The 22,259-nt window shown below is 36.7% G+C and overlaps 1 protein-coding gene across 3 annotated transcripts in view; it reads right to left on the bottom strand.

Annotated features, from left to right (window-relative positions):
• The window catches only part of LOC149933232 (nephrin-like), a 102,378-nt gene that overhangs the window by 6,618 nt on the left and 73,501 nt on the right, over window positions 1–22,259 (bottom strand). For all 3 annotated transcript variants that reach the window (XM_090156700.1, XM_090156701.1, XM_090156702.1), the window contains exons 3-13: window positions 21,784–21,905; window positions 17,049–17,106; window positions 16,235–16,390; window positions 13,095–13,265; window positions 11,318–11,608; window positions 11,042–11,253; window positions 5,306–5,393; window positions 2,803–2,939; window positions 2,307–2,460; window positions 2,048–2,106; window positions 668–911 (exon numbers count right to left, since the gene is read on the bottom strand). In XM_090156700.1, the coding sequence (XP_090012826.1) occupies window positions 668–911; window positions 2,048–2,106; window positions 2,307–2,460; window positions 2,803–2,939; window positions 5,306–5,393; window positions 11,042–11,253; window positions 11,318–11,608; window positions 13,095–13,265; window positions 16,235–16,390; window positions 17,049–17,106; window positions 21,784–21,905 (1,692 nt within the window). The remainder of the gene's footprint in view (window positions 1–667; window positions 912–2,047; window positions 2,107–2,306; window positions 2,461–2,802; window positions 2,940–5,305; window positions 5,394–11,041; window positions 11,254–11,317; window positions 11,609–13,094; window positions 13,266–16,234; window positions 16,391–17,048; window positions 17,107–21,783; window positions 21,906–22,259) is intronic.

The raw sequence follows: 22,259 nt of genomic DNA, 5'->3' as shown, positions 1-22,259 counted from the left end.
ACGTAGGAGTTCAGTTCAGTTTTGAAGGCTAGATCTTTATAAAAAGGGCGACTCGTCGAATTTTAATTCATGTCTTGTTCAACTTGTTAAAATGTTCCTTGTGCTCTTTAATATTTTAACGTAAAAGGCTCGCGCATTTTTTTATTTCAGGGAGCACGCGCGAAATCACTCAAGCCCATTTACGCTAAAATATAAAGACGCGCGTGGAACTTTTTAACAAGTTGAATAAGACCATAAGTATATAATATTTTCATAAGTGTGACACTTGCTATTCTTCACACGCAAAAGTTTTACTGAGAGCTATTCACATGACAGACTGCATTATGGGCTTCGTCGCAGTTTTGCGTCCGCTTGCTAACGCGTCACACCTAACCTTTGACAGCGCCTCGCTAGGGGGGGGGATTTTCTTCTTGCGATGACGTCACTTCGTTACTAGCTCTCAGTAAAATATTCCCCAAAGTGACAAACTTATGGAACAATATTATATACTTATGATAAGACATAAATAGAGTTTATGCTCGCGTCTATTGGCTATCATAGTGAAACGTCACTTCTACGTCACGAGCGTCACGAGTGACGCGCCCGATACATCTAAACAAAAAGGCCAATGTTACTTTATAGAAAGGCCTATTGCAGTGTTATATGGAATTTGGCAGGCGACAATTACATTTAACTTCTATATATAAATTGTCCTCTAGAACGGAAGTGACTAAATCGTTGTTGGCTCTACACGTGATTTTAGCACCATTTTCGTTGGAAGAGACGTTAATGTGAAGGACGCTCCTGGTGGACACTCCCCCGAACTCGGCGATAGAAGACTCTTCGGACGCTGCGAGCACTATATTGTCGTTCTTCAGCCACATTATCACGGCTTTTGGATTGCTGCTACCAGCCTCACAAAACACTTGAACCTATCAAAGATAACACTTATTGGTACGTTGGGCCCACCCAGAGGGGTTACACTTTAAACAAATTTATTTCACTCTTGGAAAACTACGTTATACCGCGGTGACAATAGCAGAAGAATATAATATAATTATTACGAGATAGTATCAATCTGCCTATACGTTTAAAGTTATTTCCTTGAAACATACCTCCGTTTCAGATGAAATAAAAATAAATACATCAGGTAGATACGAGTTTTTATATCTCTAATGTAATTTTTACATTTTATATCGTTAGTCGGAACAAGGATCCTATATGTTAGAAGAATAGGTAGCTCTCCGGCCAGTCCGTGTTTCCAAAACGCCGGCCGCGCCGTCGATATTAAGAGAGCCTCGAAACCTGGGACGTCTTGTTTCTATTCCCTCAAGGACAAATTTTGGCGGTGCTTTCTCCATGTTTTGTCCTTGACGGAATCTAAAGACGGATTCTCTATCGCGCATGACCCACCGACGGCGCTGCCTTTTTTCGTCCATCGCCTCATATCCTTCTAACATATAGGATCCTTGGTTGGAATATATTTTAAGCCCTGATACGGTGGAAGCTAGGAGAAACAAACACAGCACCGAACACAAGGAGAACGCAACCCGACAAAAGTCGTACAGTTTTCATTGGTTAGACAATGCCGTCGGAAGGGAAAAATTAACCTTTCCGTAAAACGTTCCGCGTAAAGGTTCGTCCAATGAAATTTGTACGTAACACTGGGTTAGCGTGTTTAAAGGCTAGCAGAATTCTCCTTGCGTTTGTTGCTCCTAGGTGGAATCATCCGCGATTTGGAGCCCAAATTAACTCCCGTTTAAAGTACCTTGAAAGAAAATATTATAAACTTCCGTTGACATTCTATAATGACACTAATAGCGCTTAGCGAGTAATCCTGGGATAAAAAAAGCACTCTGCAAAAGCGACACTTAAAATGCAGTGATATCTACCAGAAATCAAACATCAAACGTGAAAACAGAAATTAAAACATTTATTCCCTCGTGTACGTGGCAAACACCGAAATCATCTCGGCTCCGGCCCCAAATGAGCCGTGTAATCTAATCGCTCGGAGAGTAAAGTTTTTCGGATCGCGAGGTTATAACGAGAAAAGAGTTTGAAAACGTACCATTTCGCCGACGCTGGGATGAGTAGGTGAAATAGACATACTAATGGTTTGAGGAGGAACTGGTCAAAATAGAGAAAGAGATAGAGAGCTCCGTGAGCTAGAGATAAATAACTGGAGGCGGAATTTGGTTTACGGTAGGAAGGAAATCTTTTAGAGTTGACGAAATATAAGTCCCCGTTGGCAACGGACTGCGGGGACAAAAGGATGGAAGTGGAGAGGAGAGGAGACGAAACGGGTGTTACAAAAGTGATGAGCTTACAGTAAACGTGGGTGGTGATTATGGTGACTATTGGTTTGGCGACAGCGGGATTAATGGCTTCGCAGCGATAAGTGGCCCCGTTGTCACTCGCCTGAACACGAGAGAGAAGTTCATTTGTCACCGTGGAAGCTGACACCGTAATAGAACCCTGGAGCTATAAAGGCAGACACGAAAACTCTAATTACTTTTCACGAATGACTGATAAAAGGCTGCCTGCTCGCGCTCCTAGGAGAATGGAATTGTTATAACCATACATTCCATCTTCGGCCTCCCCTCCCCCTCTCTTCCCCAACAGCGCGCGCTCCAACTTTTAATCCATACCCGCTACCAGACACATTGTTTCTCCGATTAAAACCTTCCATTATTTATCGAAACTAGTGATTAATTTTTTGTAATTTTGCCTACGTCTTTTCTCTCTTAGAAATTTGGCCTATATACTTGGTATTAAAAAAAATACACGCGATCGTAGTATCAACTGAAAGATGTTCATTCTTACTTCGACGTTGTCCTTCCACCACGTCAGTATCGCCAAAGGGTTGCCTCCAGTCGATTGACAGAGAAGTCTTTGAAGTTCCCCAGCCACGATGTGCTTCCCTTCGTGGTATCCGGTTATGTTCGGCCTACCAGGGGGATCTACGCGAAGAATTCCAAATAATATTGATTATTTTCGAGCATTTTCAGTCGGTAGAGAATCTAAGAACGGAAAACTCTTCCAGGAATACGTCAAGCGTGTTAAACTTGTTCGAGGTATTAACTAAACCTGAATACCAGAGACGGGTACGCCTAGACGACTCCCACTCATAGATATATGAAATAGTATACAGGGTGTTTCAAACGGTTATTCAAAATTTGAAATTTTCTCCACTCCAGCGCCGCCGAGTGAGTCGTTTTAGAACGTATGTTACGGGCGAGTAAATCGCGCCAGACCATAGACTAAATATATTATGTTGCTAGTACTATTCCAACTAATAGGTTATGTAGTCTATAGTGAGACTAGCTCTCGCTAGATGTTTTAGCAGGCGCGAAGGTAGAATTGACACACTTTTGGGTCATATGTTACTTTTGCTATAAATGAGTATACAGGATGTTTCAAAGGATTATGCAAAATTTTTAAGGAGTTGTAAGGGGTGAGTTGAGAAGTATGCCTGTTTTTTCCCCATTTTCCTACGATGAGTTAAAAGAGCGCCAGAGAGCCGCAAAGTGTGGCCTACTAGCGCCTGGAAGTAGGCTGAAACAAGCGCAAAACTAAGCAGCGGGGAAACGCGAACATTAAGGTTTGGGTTCTATGATAGGTAAAAAAGGACTTTGTAAACCAATCGAGATAACCAGCTTAAAAAAGTAAACTTGAACGGTATTTAAAGTCCCTGCTGCTTGGTTTTGCGCTTGTTGAAGCCTACTTCCAGGGGCTAGTAGGCCACTCTTTGAAGCTCTCTGGCGCTCTTTTCACTCATCGTAGGAAAATGGGCGAACGTTTGTTTCGCAAAGTGCATTTTTGTCCGGCACGACTCTTTGTCTTGTGTGCCGCCGTAGTGCCCAGCGGAACGGCGGGGTACAAATACATAACCTTATGTCGGGGTATAATAATAGGGAAATTGTTAAGGGAGACGGGACATAGGAGTGTGTGTGGTGTGGAATTTTCTTAATCCAATGTGAGGCTAGCGGCAGAGATTTCTTGCGTCCAAGGCCTAATGTTTCAACTTCCATTATTAAAAATATTAAATTCACAAATAATTTTATTCCAAAACATTGTTAAATCGAAAATATCAAAGTCCAACTCTCGGCCTAAATTCCTGGGTTCGTTGATTGCGAGCTAACTCAGCGAAGAAAATCAAAAAATTTGCGTATGAGAGCGAAATTGCGCCACGTGGCTACACCAAGGAGAATAAGGCTTTCGCGCTGTATAAAATCAACCTTGGAAAACCTACTTATGGCTTGTTGAAGAAAACATAGTCCCCCCCCCCTGCATGACCACTTGCGTTGCCCTTTAACTAGTGGGAACGCATGGTAAATAAAAACACCCTAATGGTTCGGAATTGCCATACAGCTCTGAAAATTGATACCCAAGTACCCTGAACCATACTATAAAATAGTGAAAAATATGTTTAAAAAATTCCTATTGGTTCGGTTTTTATGAACAATTTAACCAATTGGTACCTAGATAGTGTTAGTATGAGATTTAAGGGCGATTTCAAATATAATGTTTTAAGATACACCGCATCTCGACAGCTCATCGCCAAATAAATGGAAAAAGCTTCTAACTACGGTGACAAAGTGGGTAAAGTAACTAATTATTTTTTTTTGGAATTATTCTTCATATAGTAAACACAAACGAGCTCTTAAATACTCTTCTTTCGTTTTTAAAAATTAAAATAAATATTACTCATTAGTTTTTTTTTCGAAAAATAAATACTTAGTCAAGAAAATTTTAGAACGGTTCCTCTCAACTTACTCATTTCACTCCCCGTAAGTGAGAATGCCCATTTTTTATTTAGTCTATGGGCTTCAAAAATGTTCATAGTCTTGACGAAGTATCATAATTATCTTCCCGTTATATGCATTAAAAACTCTCTAATAAAAAAAGGATATACAATAGAGAGGTAAAGCCCTAAAGAAATTTAAACGGCAATTCACCATTGGCAATCTAGATTGACGGAACGTCAAAAAGGTACCATGGAAGCCGGGAGTAGTGGCGTACTTCTGTAATCCCAAGCGTCTGGGAGGCAGAGTTTGTGGATCGCCGTGTGAGGATGACCATTAATCCCTCAACGGGTGGTTGTCATACTTCCGCCACGGGTGTCCCATCCCTTTCCCCAAGTATCCCCCCGTTGGCGTGGCCTTAACACATATCTCACACCTGATTAACCAGATGGACGAGCGGACTGAATTGTCCCACCCGTCACAATCGCGCGTAACGAGCTTAAAAAAAAGGTACCGTGGATGCTTGGCCGTTGTCGTTCATTAAATCAGGCGCTTAACCTCTCTATTGACTCTTTACTTACGAAGAACGTTTAAAGTTGCTGATTTGACCAGCGTTTCTCCAAGTTTTTCGCTGGACGCGTGGCAAGTGAACGTTTTCGCCGGCGGATCCTAAAAGAATTGGAAATATTTAATATTACGGATTCTCAAAGTAACTTCGATACATTATACATCGCGTAAAAACGTTATCCATTCAGAGTATCGTTTTCCAGAGGAAATTTGATATTGTATAAATAAGTTAACATCGGAGGAAAATACTTTGGGTTAAACCCGCTTAAGTAATGCCATTTCGCCAACTTGAAAGATAGATCTACGGGGGATAACCCGCTATTCCTCACTCGAGTGGTTTAAAATAAAACCTTTTTGAAACTTAAGAGATCCGTGGAGAATAGGGTCGCTTCAATTTGAGAAAATTCACTTTGAGAAAGCGGAGACTTTTCGGTAACAATTTCCCAACGGGCAGCGCGGATATACCCGGATGGAAGGGTTATAAAAACACGACGATATAGCGCGCTAAACATTTTTTTGGGCTTCTCCGTTTTCCTTGGCTCTCGTTGAATACAAATTTCCCTAACATCACTCTGAATAAATTTTACATTGAAATGAAATGAAAATCGAGTCCGCGTCTCTCCAGAGAGGCTCCGAGCCCCCGAACACCGCGATTTTCGATGCCCCATAAAACCGAGAGATCGGCCATCATTTATCAAGGCACGCTCTCAAATAAGAATCATCCATTTTCCGATCTTCTTCGCCCTAATATCGCGTTACACGCAGCGTCCTTTCTACTCACACCATCCGCGAGTTTCAGTTTTAAACTATTCATATTTCAACAATATGAAATTTTAAAGATTCAAACGGTCGTTGGGTGCTATCTGAAATATAGAATATATATCCTTGATAAAAGTATACTTCTTAGTGCTTTGCTAATGTTATTCCTTCGAAACATTTACCTTGACGCGCTCCCAATTTCTAAAACTACTATATTTTTACCTCTAGGAGGGGACTATGTCCCCTAGGAGGGGTTTTACAATCACCGTGTCTGTCTGTCTGGGCTGCGAACGCGTACGCAATTTCGGGGCAAAGTGTAATCACTGCGTTCGCACTTTCTCGGAATTAGGGAAAAGCTTTTTTTAAAAAAACCCTCTCTTTGTCATTGGGTGTAGTACGCCTTACAAGGAGACATCCCGAAGTGTAACCCACCGATTTTGTTCAAACTCGGGGGATTGGTAGACCTTCATGTATCATGAAAAATCCTAAAGGGAATTTATTCAATGGGCAACCGTTTTGCCATGGCAAGGAAAAATGTTTTTGACAACACAAAACATTAAATTTTCCGATTGAAAATAACATGGGATTTTGCCCTCAAATTGATCAAAAGTTGATCAGTTTTGATGTTTTTTTTATCTATTTTTTCTATTTTTGGCATTTTCGAAATTTTGAAATTTGTTAAAATTTTTCACAGGGCCTAGGAATCGGTCAGAATCCCATGTTATTTTCAATGGGAAAATTTAAATTGTTGTCAAAAACATTTTTCGTTGCCATGGCAAAACGGTTGCCCATTGAATAAATTATCTTTAGGATTTTTCAAGTTACATGAAGGTCTACCAATCCCCCGAGTTTGAACAAAATCGGTGGGTTACACTTCGGGATGTCTCCTTGTTAGTTGCAATTTGCGTTAGTATCGGGCGGTATTTGAACCCGAGCACTCCTGCACGACAAGTGAGCGTTCTAACACAGAACAACGGATACACGCTACGCATCACTGAAAATTAGAAACTCTTCCGAGGAGAGGTATATTTTGGCTGGCCAACTTGTTATTATTTATAAATAAATAAATATTCCTAAATCTGAGTGTAATTTTACACTTTACATCGTTAAGCATAGCCGATTTTCAGGCGTGGTGCGGTAAACGCTTTCGTGGATTGGTTGCAAAATCACTCTCGTTGAAAACATCCACTATAACCTTCGAAAATACATGTTTCAATTTTACTTCTTAGATAGACACTGATCTCCTAAGAGATGTTTCATTCTGATGCAATAAACTATTACCAAAAGTATTCATTTTTGCTTTCACACAATAACAGCGGTAGTTTACAATAGCCAATCACTGAAAAAACCCACTGAACGTGTAAAATGGACTCTCTGGTGTTCGCTTAAATTGTACAGCTCAGAGTACTCACAAGGAGACGACCCGAGGTGTAACGCACGGATTTTGTTCAAACTCGGGGTTTGGTAAACCTTCATGTAACTTGAAACACCCTAAAGGGAAATGTCTCCATAGGCAACCGTTTTGCCATGGCAACCAAAAATGTTTTTGACAATACAAAATGGAAATTTTCCTATTGAATATAACATGGGAATCTGACCAAATGTAAGGGTACCCCTGTAAATATTTTAATCAACTTCGAACTTTTTCATTATTTTCTTATTTATATTTTCTATTTTTAGCATTTTCAAAAATTAAAATTTTTTACAGGGGGTACCCTTAATATTGGTCAGATTCCCATGTTATTTTCTATGGGAAAATTTCCATTTTGTGTTGTCAAAAACATTTGTCGTTGCCATGGCAAAACGGTTGCCTATGGAGACATTTCCCTTTAGGGTGTTTCAAGTTACATGAAGGTCTACCGAACCCCCGAGTTTGAACGAAATCGGTGTGTTACACCTCGGGTCGTCTCCTTGTCAGTTTATTACTGACGTTATCGTTGAAACCATAGATCAGTCTCCATATTACCCTGATAAGTATGGTATTTGGTTTCTAGATCTCCGTGCAGTCTTCCCTGGTTAGTCCGGTTTCCTGTCTCCAGTTTCAACTTTAAAACCTAGTCCCAAGTCTCCATAGTAATAGTAAACATTTGGTCTCGGATCATCGTATGCCAAAGACTAGACACTGGAAACCAGAAAAGGCGAGGGAAATCGCAAAATGTTTGGATGTCTCTATAGTCTCAACTGGAATATTTGGTGTCCGGTAACCATTCTCCACGACTATAGAAGCCTCTGGCTTCGAAGATTCGAGACTAAAACCGCAGCCGCCGATGTACGATTGGAAAACGACACTATAGCGTAGACTTTGTATCGCGCTAGTACCTGGAGGCTGACATTACACGTGTCCCTTAATTTGATTCGAATATTCATTTCATCGCGCATGTATCGCGAAATTGAATAAATAAAATCATTTAGCTATTACCTACAAACATAGAGAAGGGGTTAACAATTTAAGATAATTAAATTTGGCGAAGTTGTATATTTCTATTGTTTTATAAGTAACATAATTAACATAAGTATGACCCTGCACGATTTATGATAATGACAGTCTGCTAAGCGATTGCGTTATTGGAAACTTTGGAAGAGGAAACCCGTCCCTATATACTTTCTTAGCCTAGCTGATAAGTAAGTAGCCATCTGCCAAGGTAGTTTGATGGTGATAAATACTAGCGAAAACGCTTTGAGGTTTCAAATTCGCAAATAATTGCCTAGAAAAACGAACTGATTCAACATTTCATCATTATATTTCCAAACTAAGTTTTATTTTTACTTTTGAAGGAGTTTATATTTTTAGTAGGACAGTTCCAAAGACTAGCAACGGTACTCGTAGAGTTGTCAGTCCTTAGCCACGTTATTTATGCAGTCATTGACGAAACAGACAATCATTAAAACAAGCGTTGGATGAGAAGTAAAATGAAATCCGCCTTGATCAGACATATCACGCTTGTCCCTGCCAACCCATAATCCAAGTAGATTAAACTAGCCTATACTCAGTTGCAAGTTAAGAAAGGCAAACTATCTAGTACATTTGGTGGAAAGATACTAGCACAAATTTTCGGTAAATCGGCGGCGGGAATTTCAAATTTGGCCTGTTTATGGTTGAATTTCTAAGTATACCAGCGCGCGTTATATAATTTTGGAAAATACCGTCCATTGCGTTATATTTCAAAGTGATCATAAATTAATTAACATACATGTAAATAAGATTTAAAAACAGTTGCCATAATTTATTTAATACTACAAGTGAGTCGTACCTAAAAAATTCCGTTTGGCGAGTCCAGGGTAAGTATCGAACGGGTAATGCCAAGATTAACACGTTGACGTACATAAACGTGCGATTTGATGACTGCTTATGAGCATAGTACTAAAAATACGCAATAATGAGGCTTAAAAAACCACCGTGTGACGGTGAGCGTTAACGGATGCATTTGCGGTTTGGTTTGGATGGTGTTTTTCGCTCAACGTCGTGACGGTTTGGTGTTTTACGTTTTTGTAATGTTTATGCGTAGGTTGTGAGTGTTGAATTTGTTGTGTTTGTGTTCTGATGGTTGTGCATGTTGAGTCTGTTGTGTTTATATGGGCGTTTTCTCTCCAACTTCTTCTTAATGACTTTGGGACGGACCGAGTGCTGAGTGTAATGCTACCTCTCAACGTCCAATGGCAGGGTTTCCACCAGTTGTACACGGTATTCGTCTTAGTATCAATTTGCGATCGCATCGGGCGGGATTTGAACCCGTCAGCCGAGATTAGAGGGTTAAAGGGTAGACCCTGTGGGTGGTCCACTTTGTTAGTTTTTTTTGTTATTTATTTACGGGTATTCTTAACGACATATATATAGTTGTGTTAATTCAAAGGAGATAATTTAACGTTAATTGCTTTAAGAGCTGGCGGTTAGTCAAGTGGCTCTCTGTGCTTTGTTGATGGTAAGGTTTTTGCTTCTTGTAAATATATTTGGTGTGGATATTTGGATATCTACGATTTCTAACGCAGTCAATGATTTCTTGGGTGTGCGAGTCATTATATGATATTGGAAATTGGACGGCATTGGTCTTTTTCATGCGGTATGTGTCACAACGTCAACTGGAAGTTGAAATAAAATGAGCGTTAAAGATGCGGCAAGTATTTCGTAAGTGAGAAAAATACAAATACCATCTGTAGATGTTTCTTTCATTAAAATTTGCTTAGTATTATATTCAACTGATAAACATGTACTGTAAAAAGGGTTAAATTCAATTGTGCATTGTTTTAGTGAATCTAACTCGCTGTTGTAACTACTTAATTTATAATATTCTGAATAAATTAAACTCGATTGTTTCGTCTCAATTATTTAAATTAAAATTAAAATTTTTACCGGGCAGGGTTTGAACCGAGAATACGTTTTTCGTAAATAACTCTGAATTGCGGAGATATCTTTGGGGGTCGTGTCGAGAAATTAATACCACTAGGGACCATACTTCCGAGGAGAGGTATATTTTGGCTTGCCAACTTGTTTAATGATAGTGTGTTTCGGTCATGACATCGTAAACCATTAAGTAACGACGGACTGACAACTCTCCGAGAACTGCTCCTAGTATTTGGAGGAAGCCCGGAAAATCGCCGACGGTCCGCCGACTGCCTTTTCGACGGACCAGCAAGGTCTATTGATAATTTAAATTCTTTCAAAACTGTAAATAACGCTTAGTGGTGAATTATTGAATCGGAAGATAAAAATAACTATTACAAACACTGGCTCCAATTCAGAAGTTAGTTTTTTTTCTAATTTCAAACTTAAACGCGTGTACGCTCGTATTTCTCGCCATCGAAATAACCAACTATTTTGCCAACGGAAAGAGTAAGAAGGGGCGAGTTTCCTGTTCGGAAACTTCATATTTCGCAATCACTCCACGACAGATTATAATTCACCGAATTCTTTCTGTGCCATACTTACGTTTATTATCCACTTATGATAATACTCAATACACGAGGTTTCTTTCATTTGAAAAATGATAGTTTACCTGCCTGTTAAGTACAACGGATACGTTGGATGAAGTCACCCAGCCGTGCTGTCCCGATTCTTCGACGCCTTGCATCGAAACGACCGGTCGTCCGTCCACGATCCAATAGATTTCGGCCGGAGGGTTACTGGGCGAGCTGGTACAAGTCATCAAGACTCTCTCCCCGACGACGGCTTCGGGTGGCCCGTTGACGGAAATTTTGGAAGGCGCGTCTTTTGAAATCACCAAGCGTGCTTACACGGGGAATTGAGTTACGAACGGTTGTAGAGAACTTACATTGAACTTTCAAGAGGATGGTGGCCACCAGGGGGCGGACCGTGACTGAATTGATCACCTCGCAGCGATAAACGATATTGTTATCGTTTTGGTCGACACTTATGGTTAACAGGTTGGAAGTAACCCTATTGGAGGTCGTCGATGACCTGTCGATAACGACGTCTCCCCTGTACCACAGCATGCTGGGTGCCGGGTTTCCTCCTCGAGAGACGCACGTTAACGACAATTTGTCCCCGACTTGAACCACGTCGCCGTCTTTGTAGCCTTTGATCTCCGGAGCACTCGGGGCGTCTACGAACGTAAAAATGTCATTGTATTGATAAACGCGATCACGTGGCGCGCTTAGGGCCGGATTTAGCCAACTGAAGGTCCCGACCATAGAGACCTTTTGAAGTGTATTCTTCTCTAGGTTACTGACGAGTCAGGGAATGTCGCCATTCGACAAGTACGTCATCGCGAATAACACCGACAGATAGTTTATCAACTTTCTCTACTCCTAAAAAGCGATAACCATCTTCAAAGACCTTTGAAATTGAGGTGGTTAAATCATTTGGGTAGTTTCTAGTTTGCTTCGGTTTCTGATTTGTGTAGGTTTTCTGAATTTTACATCTTACGGTCAGTCTTGGTCAAATTTTGCGCGCTTTGATTTTTGATTTTTTGAATTAAGTACATTCAGAAGTAAATGAACAGAAGTTATGAGACTGTTATACTCCCCATGTTGGAGGCGTTTTCCTTATGAAGTTACATTTTGACCTCAAATTTGAAATTTTACGCGCTTCTAGGCCGAAAAAAAAAGGTTTTTGTTTTTATGAAACCATTTTTTATGCATAGAAAAGAGCTATACCCACAATTCCCAAGGGCAATTTATCGCGTCAAAAGAAGGGGATGGAAATTAGCTTTTATTTGACTCGATCTTCTCATCATTTTTATAAGGAAAACGCCGTACGATTCTGAGCGATATTTCAATAACTTCGGTCCATTTACTTCTGGTACATTAGAAAAGGCGTAGATTTTAATTAATTTTTAAAATTATGGGACCTTTTTTATATTCACACGAGCCACCATTAAAAAAAAAACAAAAAAAACAACAGAATTGGGATCAATTTATTATAAAATTTACATTTCGGAACTACACAACTCTATGATTAAAATTCAAATTGCCGAACCGAAGCTAGCATTATCTTTCTCATTAACAAATTCCAAAACGTACACAAACGTACACGTCGAGAGTCCTAGAGGTCGGCGTTTGGATAAGAATTAATCACTTTATTTATTTTTTTCCACAACCGACGATTATCCGAAAAATAAAATTATTTTTTGTTAAATCCCTTTCTATCCGTGGATAATATCTATAAATAAACAGTTAACCACAATTTTTATGGTTAATCGATATTTTGGCAGTTAATTTATCTGTTTTGCCGACCTCTTGTCGAGACCCAAATAATCTAAAGAGCCGGACGCTACGATCCGAAGCTGCTAAAAAATCAAGTGTTACGTAGATTTTTTAGGTGGTCTAGTTTAATCCGTAGGTAAATCTAGCACTGGCTGGACAACTATAATACCAAAAGCAAGTATATTATAAATGTAACCAAGGAAGCTCCTTTCAGTTTGACCCGGTGTGTAACAAACGAGCTCTATGACGCGCTAAATCAATATCAACAGCTTTAGCGCGAAACAAACGTCGAATCTAAGTAAATGGCACTGAAACACCACGGCAGCTACGAAGCAACCATAACGATCCCTTTTTCAAATTGAGTTAATTTGAAAAGATACTCACGGATGATGCTTATCACCACGGAAACTTTGAGAGGAACTTTTAAGGCGGCGTGCGAAGCTTCGCATCCGAAACTGACTCCCTGGTCCTCCAATCGAGCGTACAGCGTCAAAGAACTGATCGTGGTCCGCCGCCGACCTCGAGGCTTCTCCTCTTCGTTCACGTGGTAGCTCCCTGTTCAAACCACGCCCACAATTAATCGTCACGCCCACTTTACGCGACTACACGGTGCCAACAATATAGTCTCGTAGTAATGAATACCAGTAATATGAATATCGTGGTGCAGTTTACTATCAATATTATAAGGCACCCTCAAAGGAGTAAATAGATTAAATCATGATTAAAATGTTTAAATCGTGATTAAAATAATTAAATCATGATTCAAATAATTAAATCATGACTAAAATAATTAAATCATGATTACAATAATTAAATCATGATTAAAATAATTAAATCATGATTACAATAATTAAATCATGATTAAAATAATTAAATCATGATTAAAATAATTAAATCATGATTAAAATAATTAAATCATGATTAAAATAATTAAATCATGATTAAAATAATTAAATCATGATTAAAATAATTAAATCATGATTAAAATAATTAAATCATGATTAAAATAATTAAATCATGATTAAAATAATTAAATCATGATTAAAATAATTAAATCATGATTAAAATAATTAAATCATGATCAAAATAATTAAATCATGATTAAAATAATTAAATCATGATCAAAATAATTAAATCATGATTAAAATAATTAAATCATGATTAAAATAATTAAATCATGATTAAAATAATTAAATCATGACTAAAATAATTAAATCATGATTACAATAATTAAATCATGATTAAAATAATTAAATCATGATTAAAATAATTAAATCATGATTAAAATAATTAAATCATGATTAAAATAATTAAATCATGATTAAAATAATTAAATCATGATTAAAATAATTAAATCATGATTAAAATAATTAAATCATGATTAAAATAATTATATCATGATTAAAATAATTAAATCATGATTAAAATAATTAAATCATGATTAAAATAATTAAATCATGATCAAAATAATTAAATCATGATTAAAATAATTAAATCATGATCAAAATAATTAAATCATGATTAAAATAATTAAATCATGATCAAAATAATTAAATCATGATTAAAATAATTAAATCATGATCAAAATAATTAAATCATGATTAAAATAATTAAATCATGATCAAAATAATTAAATCATGATTAAAATAATTAAATCATGATTATAATAATTGAATCATGATTAAGAAAACTAAATCATGATTAAAATAATTAAATCATGATTAAAATAATTAAATCATGATTAAAATAATTAAATCATGATTACAATAATTAAATCATGATTAAAATAATTAAATCATGATCAAAATAATTAAATCATGATTAAAATAATTAAATCATGATTAAAATAATTAAATCATGATTAAAATAATTAAATCATGATTAAAATAATTAAATCATGATTAAAATAATTAAATCATGATTAAAATAATTAAATCATGATTAAAATAATTAAATCATGATTAAAATAATTAAATCATGATCAAAATAATTAAATCATGATTAAAATAATTAAATCATGATCAAAATAATTAAATCATGATTAAAATAATTAAATCATGATTAAAATAATTAAATCATGATTAAAATAATTAAATCATGACTAAAATAATTAAATCATGATTACAATAATTAAATCATGATTAAAATAATTAAATCATGATTAAAATAATTAAATCATGATTAAAATAATTAAATCATGATTAAAATAATTAAATCATGATTAAAATAATTAAATCATGATTAAAATAGTTAAATCATGATTAAAATAATTAAATCATGATTAAAATAATTAAATCATGATTAAAATAATTAAATCATGATCAAAATAATTAAATCATGATTAAAATAATTAAATCATGATCAAAATAATTAAATCATGATTAAAATAATTAAATCATGATTATAATAATTGAATCATGATTAAGAAAACTAAATCATGATTAAAATAATTAAATCATGATTAAAATAATTAAATCATGATTAAAATAATTAAATCATGATTAAAATAATTAAATCATGATTAAAATAATTAAATCATGATCAAAATAATTAAATCATGATTAAAATAATTAAATCATGATTAAAATAATTAAATCATGATTAAAATAACGAAATCACGATTAAAATAATTAAATCGTGATTAAATCTATTAAATCATGATTAAAAGTATTAAATCGCGATTAAATCTGTTAAATCACGATTAAATGTATTGAATCATCAAGTATTAGATAATGATTAAATGTCTAATTAACGTATAAAAGATTAAGCTGTGATTGAAATGATTAAATCGTGATTGAACTGAATCCGAAAGATCCCCCAGCACCCCCAGGACATAAATTTCAATAGAGATTAAATCTAGATTGAATAATTAAATCGTGCTTAAATATTTCATACTATAATCATTTTTATTAGGATACCCTAAAGTGTAGTGACTTATAGTTAGGCTTGTAATATCATTAAAAATAACAAGTATAGATGGTACCATAAGCCTATCAACCCTAAGTTTGAATCAAAAGGCAGTGTTGGTTCAAGCTAACGACTGTCAAAAGTACAGCGCTAAATCCACCCGGTGGCGGAAAAGAGAAACGTAACGCGTCTCGCAATGCATGATGCCAGCTGCTTAAGTAAGAGAGAGGTGCGTAGAGAGAGAAAGGGGAAGGAAGAAGCTTCAATTTATCTCTACCAGGTGCCGATACTATCGCCTGATTTCTTCTTTTTCGCCTGTCCAGTGGTGGTACAAAGGGTGCTATGCGCGTTTCAAACTTAGGGTTGATAGGCTTATGATGGTACAGATTTCGAAATTGCTCTCATAATATTAAGGCACTACAAACTCCAAAAGCCAAACCAGCGTCAAAAATAAAAAAAAAACTTCGATTCGAAGGGCTACACCCCGCGAGAAGGTAGAGATTTCAATTTCTGGGGCTATACGAAACGGGATTCAACAAGGGGTAATTGTAATCTACGACGCGCTTAGAATCAGCGGGAAAAGAAGGCAAATTTCGTGTTCACGGTGAATACCAAACCTCCCGGCCGGATCTCGTCGCCGTCCCTGAACCATTTCAGACGTGACGCCGGTCGACTTTCGTGCGCTCGACAAATGAGGGTAATTCGCTCTTCCTCCTGGATTGGGACCGAGCTGCCGTTCGCGAAATGACGAATCTCCAGGCGTTTCGGAGGCACTACACGGAAAAATAAAAAAGTGAAAGATATCTACGAAAGAGAGACGCGGAGATCATTTACATTTTTACGACCCACGTCTTTCCTCCCTACAGGTTACCCTCCCGTTCGATCGAAACTAAATCAATAGGGCCCCTCAATTAAGATTCGCATTTTGATCCCCTTGAAACGCGATCCTAGCGATAAAGTCTTGGCGAGCGCTAACCGCGCTTCTAACCTAAAACAAGGTGAGAAAATCTTATCAACGGATTACGTACAACGATAACGAGCCACGAGATGAAAAAGGGGATAAGCCAATCGTCACTTTGCTACTAACTAAATGCTAGACTTACCAGAAGTAAATTAACCGAAGTTATTGAAATAGCGCTCAGAATCGGAGGGCGTTTTCCTTATGAAAATGATGAGAAACTCGAGTCAAATAAAAGCTAATTTCGATCCCCGTCTTTTGACGCGATAAATTGCACTTGGGAATTGTGGGTATAGCTATTTCTATGTATAAAAAATGGTTTCATAAAAACAAAAACGTTTTTTTTTTTCGGTCTAGGAGCGCGCAAAATTTCAAATTCGAAACTTGTCAAAATGTAACTTCATATGGAAAACGCCTCCAACATGGGGAGTATAGCAGTCTGATAACTTCGGTTCATTTACTTCTGGACTTACCTAATACAGTCAAATGAGACTTGGCTCGGATTGGTTCCATGTCTTCGGCGGGACCCACCTAATCAAATAGAATATATCGGTGTAAATTAATTAGCCCCGCAATAGAGAAAAACTATCAATTATCAATCATGGTTATTAGATTAATTTCAGAAGGGTGGTGGATAGGAACTAACAAGCTAATTATCGTCGGGAGCATATCCTGCTGCGCAATTGTACCTAATTTTAATAATATTAATTAATAGTTAATATCGATTCGATGTGACCATAACCATTATATTGCCTGAAACTGTTGGATTTTTGTAGGCTGAAAGAAACGATTTGTACATAAAACGCCTGCTTAGCAGATGAAAAATTCAGCAGATTATTACGTTTTCGCCTCTATGTAAACAGAAAAAGCTAAATGACACTTATTATTGGATTCGCCGAAAATTAGTTTTTCACTTTTTGGCTGACTATATGGGAAATAAATATATAAAGACTTCTAAAATTTGGTAATCCTTACGATTTTACTGATAAAAATGTGTAATATTAGAGAAAAAAACACCAGTCATGGTAATGTGACTTATGTTAGTTATGAAAATTGAAACTTGAAAAAGAAATATTTTAAAACAGTGAAGAAATTTTGCAAAACGCACATCTGCAAAAGAAGCAATAAAATGGCAAAGAGCTAAGGGCCCTTGTTTTACGACATTTCACTTTAGGCGATCTTAAACCACTTTGGGATTTAGTTTAATCTGTGATGCAACATTAACATTTTGTTCTTTTTTTAAAAAAAAATGGTGAATTTTCGATTTTGGACAATACATTTTGGGATATGTTTTTTTTTTTTAAATTTCATGTGGCTCGTCAAATTTTGGAATTTTGGGTTTGAGAGGTTTGCTTTTGAATTTGGGTGCTGTTCATGGTTTTTAGAATATTGTTTATTAATTAATTAATGTTACCGTTTTTGTCGTTTGAGTGGAATTTTTGGCGTTTTCGTCGATTTTTTGGAATATTGAAGTAATATAGATGACGCTTGATTGAAATATTGAACCATTTTAACATTAGTGTTTTTTAATTTTGGACGAGTTTAACGTTTTGCTTAGGAATATTTTGTAAATTTGGCAGTTGTTTTGGAATAATTGACCCGGGCTTTTAGAAATTTTGTTGGAATATTTGGCAGCTTTAACTATTTTTGTATTGGGTGACGCTGAAAAAAATTAGAATTATACGGTGTATTGGATTGTGTATTACCTAAAGTCTATGGATTCTTACCCAAAATAAAACAAAACCATATGCACCAATTGCCACCAAAATCTCATCATATACGCGGCTTTAAGTATGTTTAAGGTTTCAAGTATTTAGAGAACGTTTGGCGCGGCTATCGTGTCCAACATACACTTCTAATTCTAATTATACATTCTTGTTCTAACGTTTAAGAGTTTAAACTATGTAATTAAGTTTGAAACGTTTGAAACAGATGCGAACCGCTCAAAAGTTCTAGATCTTACAACCCTGCATTTCGCGATCCTTAACAGCATTAATACTTCTAAGAGTTTAAATTATGTAATTACGTTTGGAAAATTTCTTCTTAATAGAGCTCGCCTTAGTAACGTAACCATCTCCGAAGTTCTTAGAATAATTAAATCACGCTTTACTTAATGGGAATTGTTTAAACTCGGGTTATACTCTGGGAAATCCCTCACCCCCCCCCGTCGAAACTCCCGATTAGGCGCGGATAACTAAATTATAATGAGTACGGAGAAGAATTACCAACGACAGAACTAATGAAGGGCGAAATTTTAATTCAATTATAATCTTGCATCAAATTCGAGGTAAGCGTGCAAGAGTAGCTTCGTTTCATTCAAGATCAATATTGTTACCAATTATGTATATATACATATTCCGTAATCCATCCTGCCCTTCCAACAATTCGGTAATTAAATCAAGCAACTCTACCCGACGCGGCAGCCACGTCCACTTGCTATTTATGCAAATAATCGGTAAGATTATCTCGGTTTCGATTAATTGCTTAACGTAAATGTAACCGTTTGACATATTATACGCCCTTGGACAAATTAAATTTATCGCAATTGTAGTGGTTACTAACCGAACTCGGAGAAGTGAAAAAAATTCCTCTGTAAACAGCATTCCTTGACCAACAACTTTCGGTAAAACAAATAAATGTAATTGGATAGTTCTTCGGATTTAGCCTATCGATCTGAATCTCATTTATAAGAAATTCTTACGAAATTATATCCTTCTATAGGAAAAATAAATCACTTCATAAAACAAACTTTAGAACATAATTTTTGGTTAAAAGAAAACCAATTTAACTTTCTAAATTTATATGGTCGGCTAATAAAGTTTTAATTTTACAATTTACACAGTTTAATTCCATTTGCCTCATCAGACTCTTTCGGAATGGAGAAAATTCAAATGACGGTTACATTGGAAAACACTCTCTATCACAATGTCAGAGCTCAATTTCCAATTCACAGCGACACATGGTTGAGTCTCGATCAGCTTTGGAATTCGGCAGAGTGGTAACGTGATTAAATTCTTTGCAATACTCCTAATGGAATTCGTTATTAGACAACGTACGCTAGCACTAGGTTAAGCGACAACGCGTTGAAGGGTTAGACGGTGCAAAATGTTGAATCTCACTTCCAATAAACGCTGCAATAATACCCTTTTCTTCCATTCTCAAGTCACTTTATAAATACAATTTTTTCTAAAGGGCGATTTTTCAAAATGGTAAAAATGCTACGACAGTGAACAAGACCCTAAAATCTCCGTTAGGCCTAATACAATTGTTTTTGCATCCACGCTCGCCCTCGTGGCGTTTTATCTCTTTGAAAACTAGAATTTATATCTAACACCGCTTTAAGCCCAAGCGACAAGGAGCGTTTAAAGAGTAGCTAGCACGTCCAGCCTCTTGTACTTCCTAGCGAATTGCTGGATCGGTTTTATTGAAGCGTCTCTTGAGGGATCCGGTAAAAGTGGCGGCTCTTCTTTCTGGTATAGGCTTCGGCTGCCGCGTGCAAACCACTTGCTGTGTTTTCATTTCATTGCAGAGTATAGCGTACAAAAGTTCACCAAGAAGATAAGTTTACCGTTCGGGTCGCGAAGTGGTTCTGGTAATAGTTAGTGTAGGGAGCTGTTGGCTCGCGTGGCATGAAGGGCTTTCCACCACCCTCCTACGCATTGTAACCCGGCCATCTGAATTAATGGCTTTAAAAGTTGCATGATTACTTAGGCCTAAGGTGGTGCCTTGGGTATTAGCCTAGCTGATTATTATTATTATTAACGCTTTATATATTTGTAAACAAAAAGTTTATCTAAGACAACTTCAGCATCGAATTTATGCTTTATGACTAGCTTTGCATTTTGCAATAAATGGAAACCCAAAACTATAAGTTCAATGGCAAGAAAAATTTTAAACAATATTATATAACAATTTTAAGATAGATATGAGCATTTTTAAACTAAACGTAAACAATTTTAAGCTAGAGTGAAGATCTGAAGCCAATATTAAATAATTTCGAAGTAAAATTTAATTAGCTTTAAACTAAAAGTAAAATATTATAACCTAGAAGTAACAACTGTAAACCGTAGTTTGTGGTTATGTCAAGCTTTCCTGCTTCCAAAAATCGAGCCCTCTAAATTCCTGTACGGCAAAATCTGCTTTCAAAAGCGGAAAAGCGAATGTTTGAAGTTCGGCGACACCCGTTTTTCTTCACAATGTCTCGACTTTAGCCGTATTTCTAAGATCGAACGTTTTTAAAATACGGACCTCAAAAGTAGGTTAAAATAAGCCGCGCGAAACAATAGAGTATCGCTACTTTCGCTAAAGTATAAAGTTTGAAATCAAAAAGTAATATTTTTTCCCGCGGCTTATGGAAAATGTCTCGACTCTTTGATATTTGACTCTCTAGCGAATAAAAGCTGGTTTCTTAGCTATTCTCCGAGTCTTAAACAAAACTCGTTCGAGCAACTTCCGAGAGGTTTACACCGCTATCTTCCGCAACCCAAACAGAGCGCGTGTGTGGCGCACCCTCGCGCGCGTATGCCTTCGCGGATTCTCGAGTCTTCCCGTCAACAAAGAACTCTTTCCTTTGTTCCAAAAAAGCTCATACGCTCGGGCTGCTTTTGGCCGTATCTGAACGGGAAAGCCCGAAGAAGCGACCTTATATTCTCCGACATATCCAATAGGAATTCGAAGACGCTCTTTCGCGGGATTCTATTATCTACGACTCTATTCAGCGACCATTCGCTAAGAGTTCAAATGGCTTCTCGCTGTTAAATCAAAGGGAAACTGCCTGGAAGTTTAGCGGAGACTTATTTTCTCAAATAAAAGGCTAAAATTAAAATTCGTAGAATTTCGAACACAACGTAGTACCAAGAATGTATTTATTTATACCTAAGGAGAATGTCTATGTCGAAACGGTTTTTAGCCTTTCTCTCAATCCACCCGCTGGTCCCCCCAGTACGCTCCTCCGCTTAAAATAAAACGAATAGTCCCGGTATTTCATTGGCTGCTTAAAATTTACGTCACCTAACGCGATGGTAATCAAACGCCAGTTACGTTTTGTATTTACCCCCGCGCGAGACGGGGGAAAGGCGTTCAACGTGCCCGGTGATTGTCGCAACATAATCATTCTTCCTAAATATAAATAAATACATTCTTGGTAGTACTCTCTTAATAATTATTTCGTAAAGGATTTCCAAAAATGGAAATGAATTTTATTCTTACTTGGCATTGAAATTCGCCTTCGTCTTCCAGCTGTACGTGCGAAATGATCAAATTGAAGACCCCCCGACTCTCGTTCGTCACCATTTTATAGCGAGGGTATCCTGGGATGTTCGCCTGGAAACCTGGAAAACAGACAGTTGCTATTTCATTTCAATCTTATGTACAATAAATACTCATTTGTCAAAGGAAACGATCCTTTTACGGGAGTAACGCCATTAAAGGACGATTTTTAAATAACCGATATCATACCAGATGGCGCCAATGGTGTGAAACGTAGAAATATGAAATTATCTAAAAAAAAGCTAAAACTATAACTATTCCTTTCTTTTTCTCAGTTGTACATTTGTGGATACTATCATAAGCTTAACTTTAATATTATAATTGCAGTTTATCAGTAACTATTTATTCACTTTCCGAAAAAAACGTTTAATTTAGTATAAATAAATAAAAATAATAATAGTCAGCACCACCTTAGG

The sequence above is a fragment of the Leiobunum rupestre genome, chromosome 8, assembly GCF_980474605.1.
Source record: "Leiobunum rupestre chromosome 8, qqLeiRupe1.1.hap1, whole genome shotgun sequence".
Classification (NCBI taxonomy): Eukaryota; Metazoa; Arthropoda; class Arachnida; order Opiliones; family Sclerosomatidae; genus Leiobunum; species Leiobunum rupestre.
The sequence above is the reverse complement of the archived record's forward strand: the minus strand, read 5'-3'. Positions and strand labels throughout refer to the sequence as shown.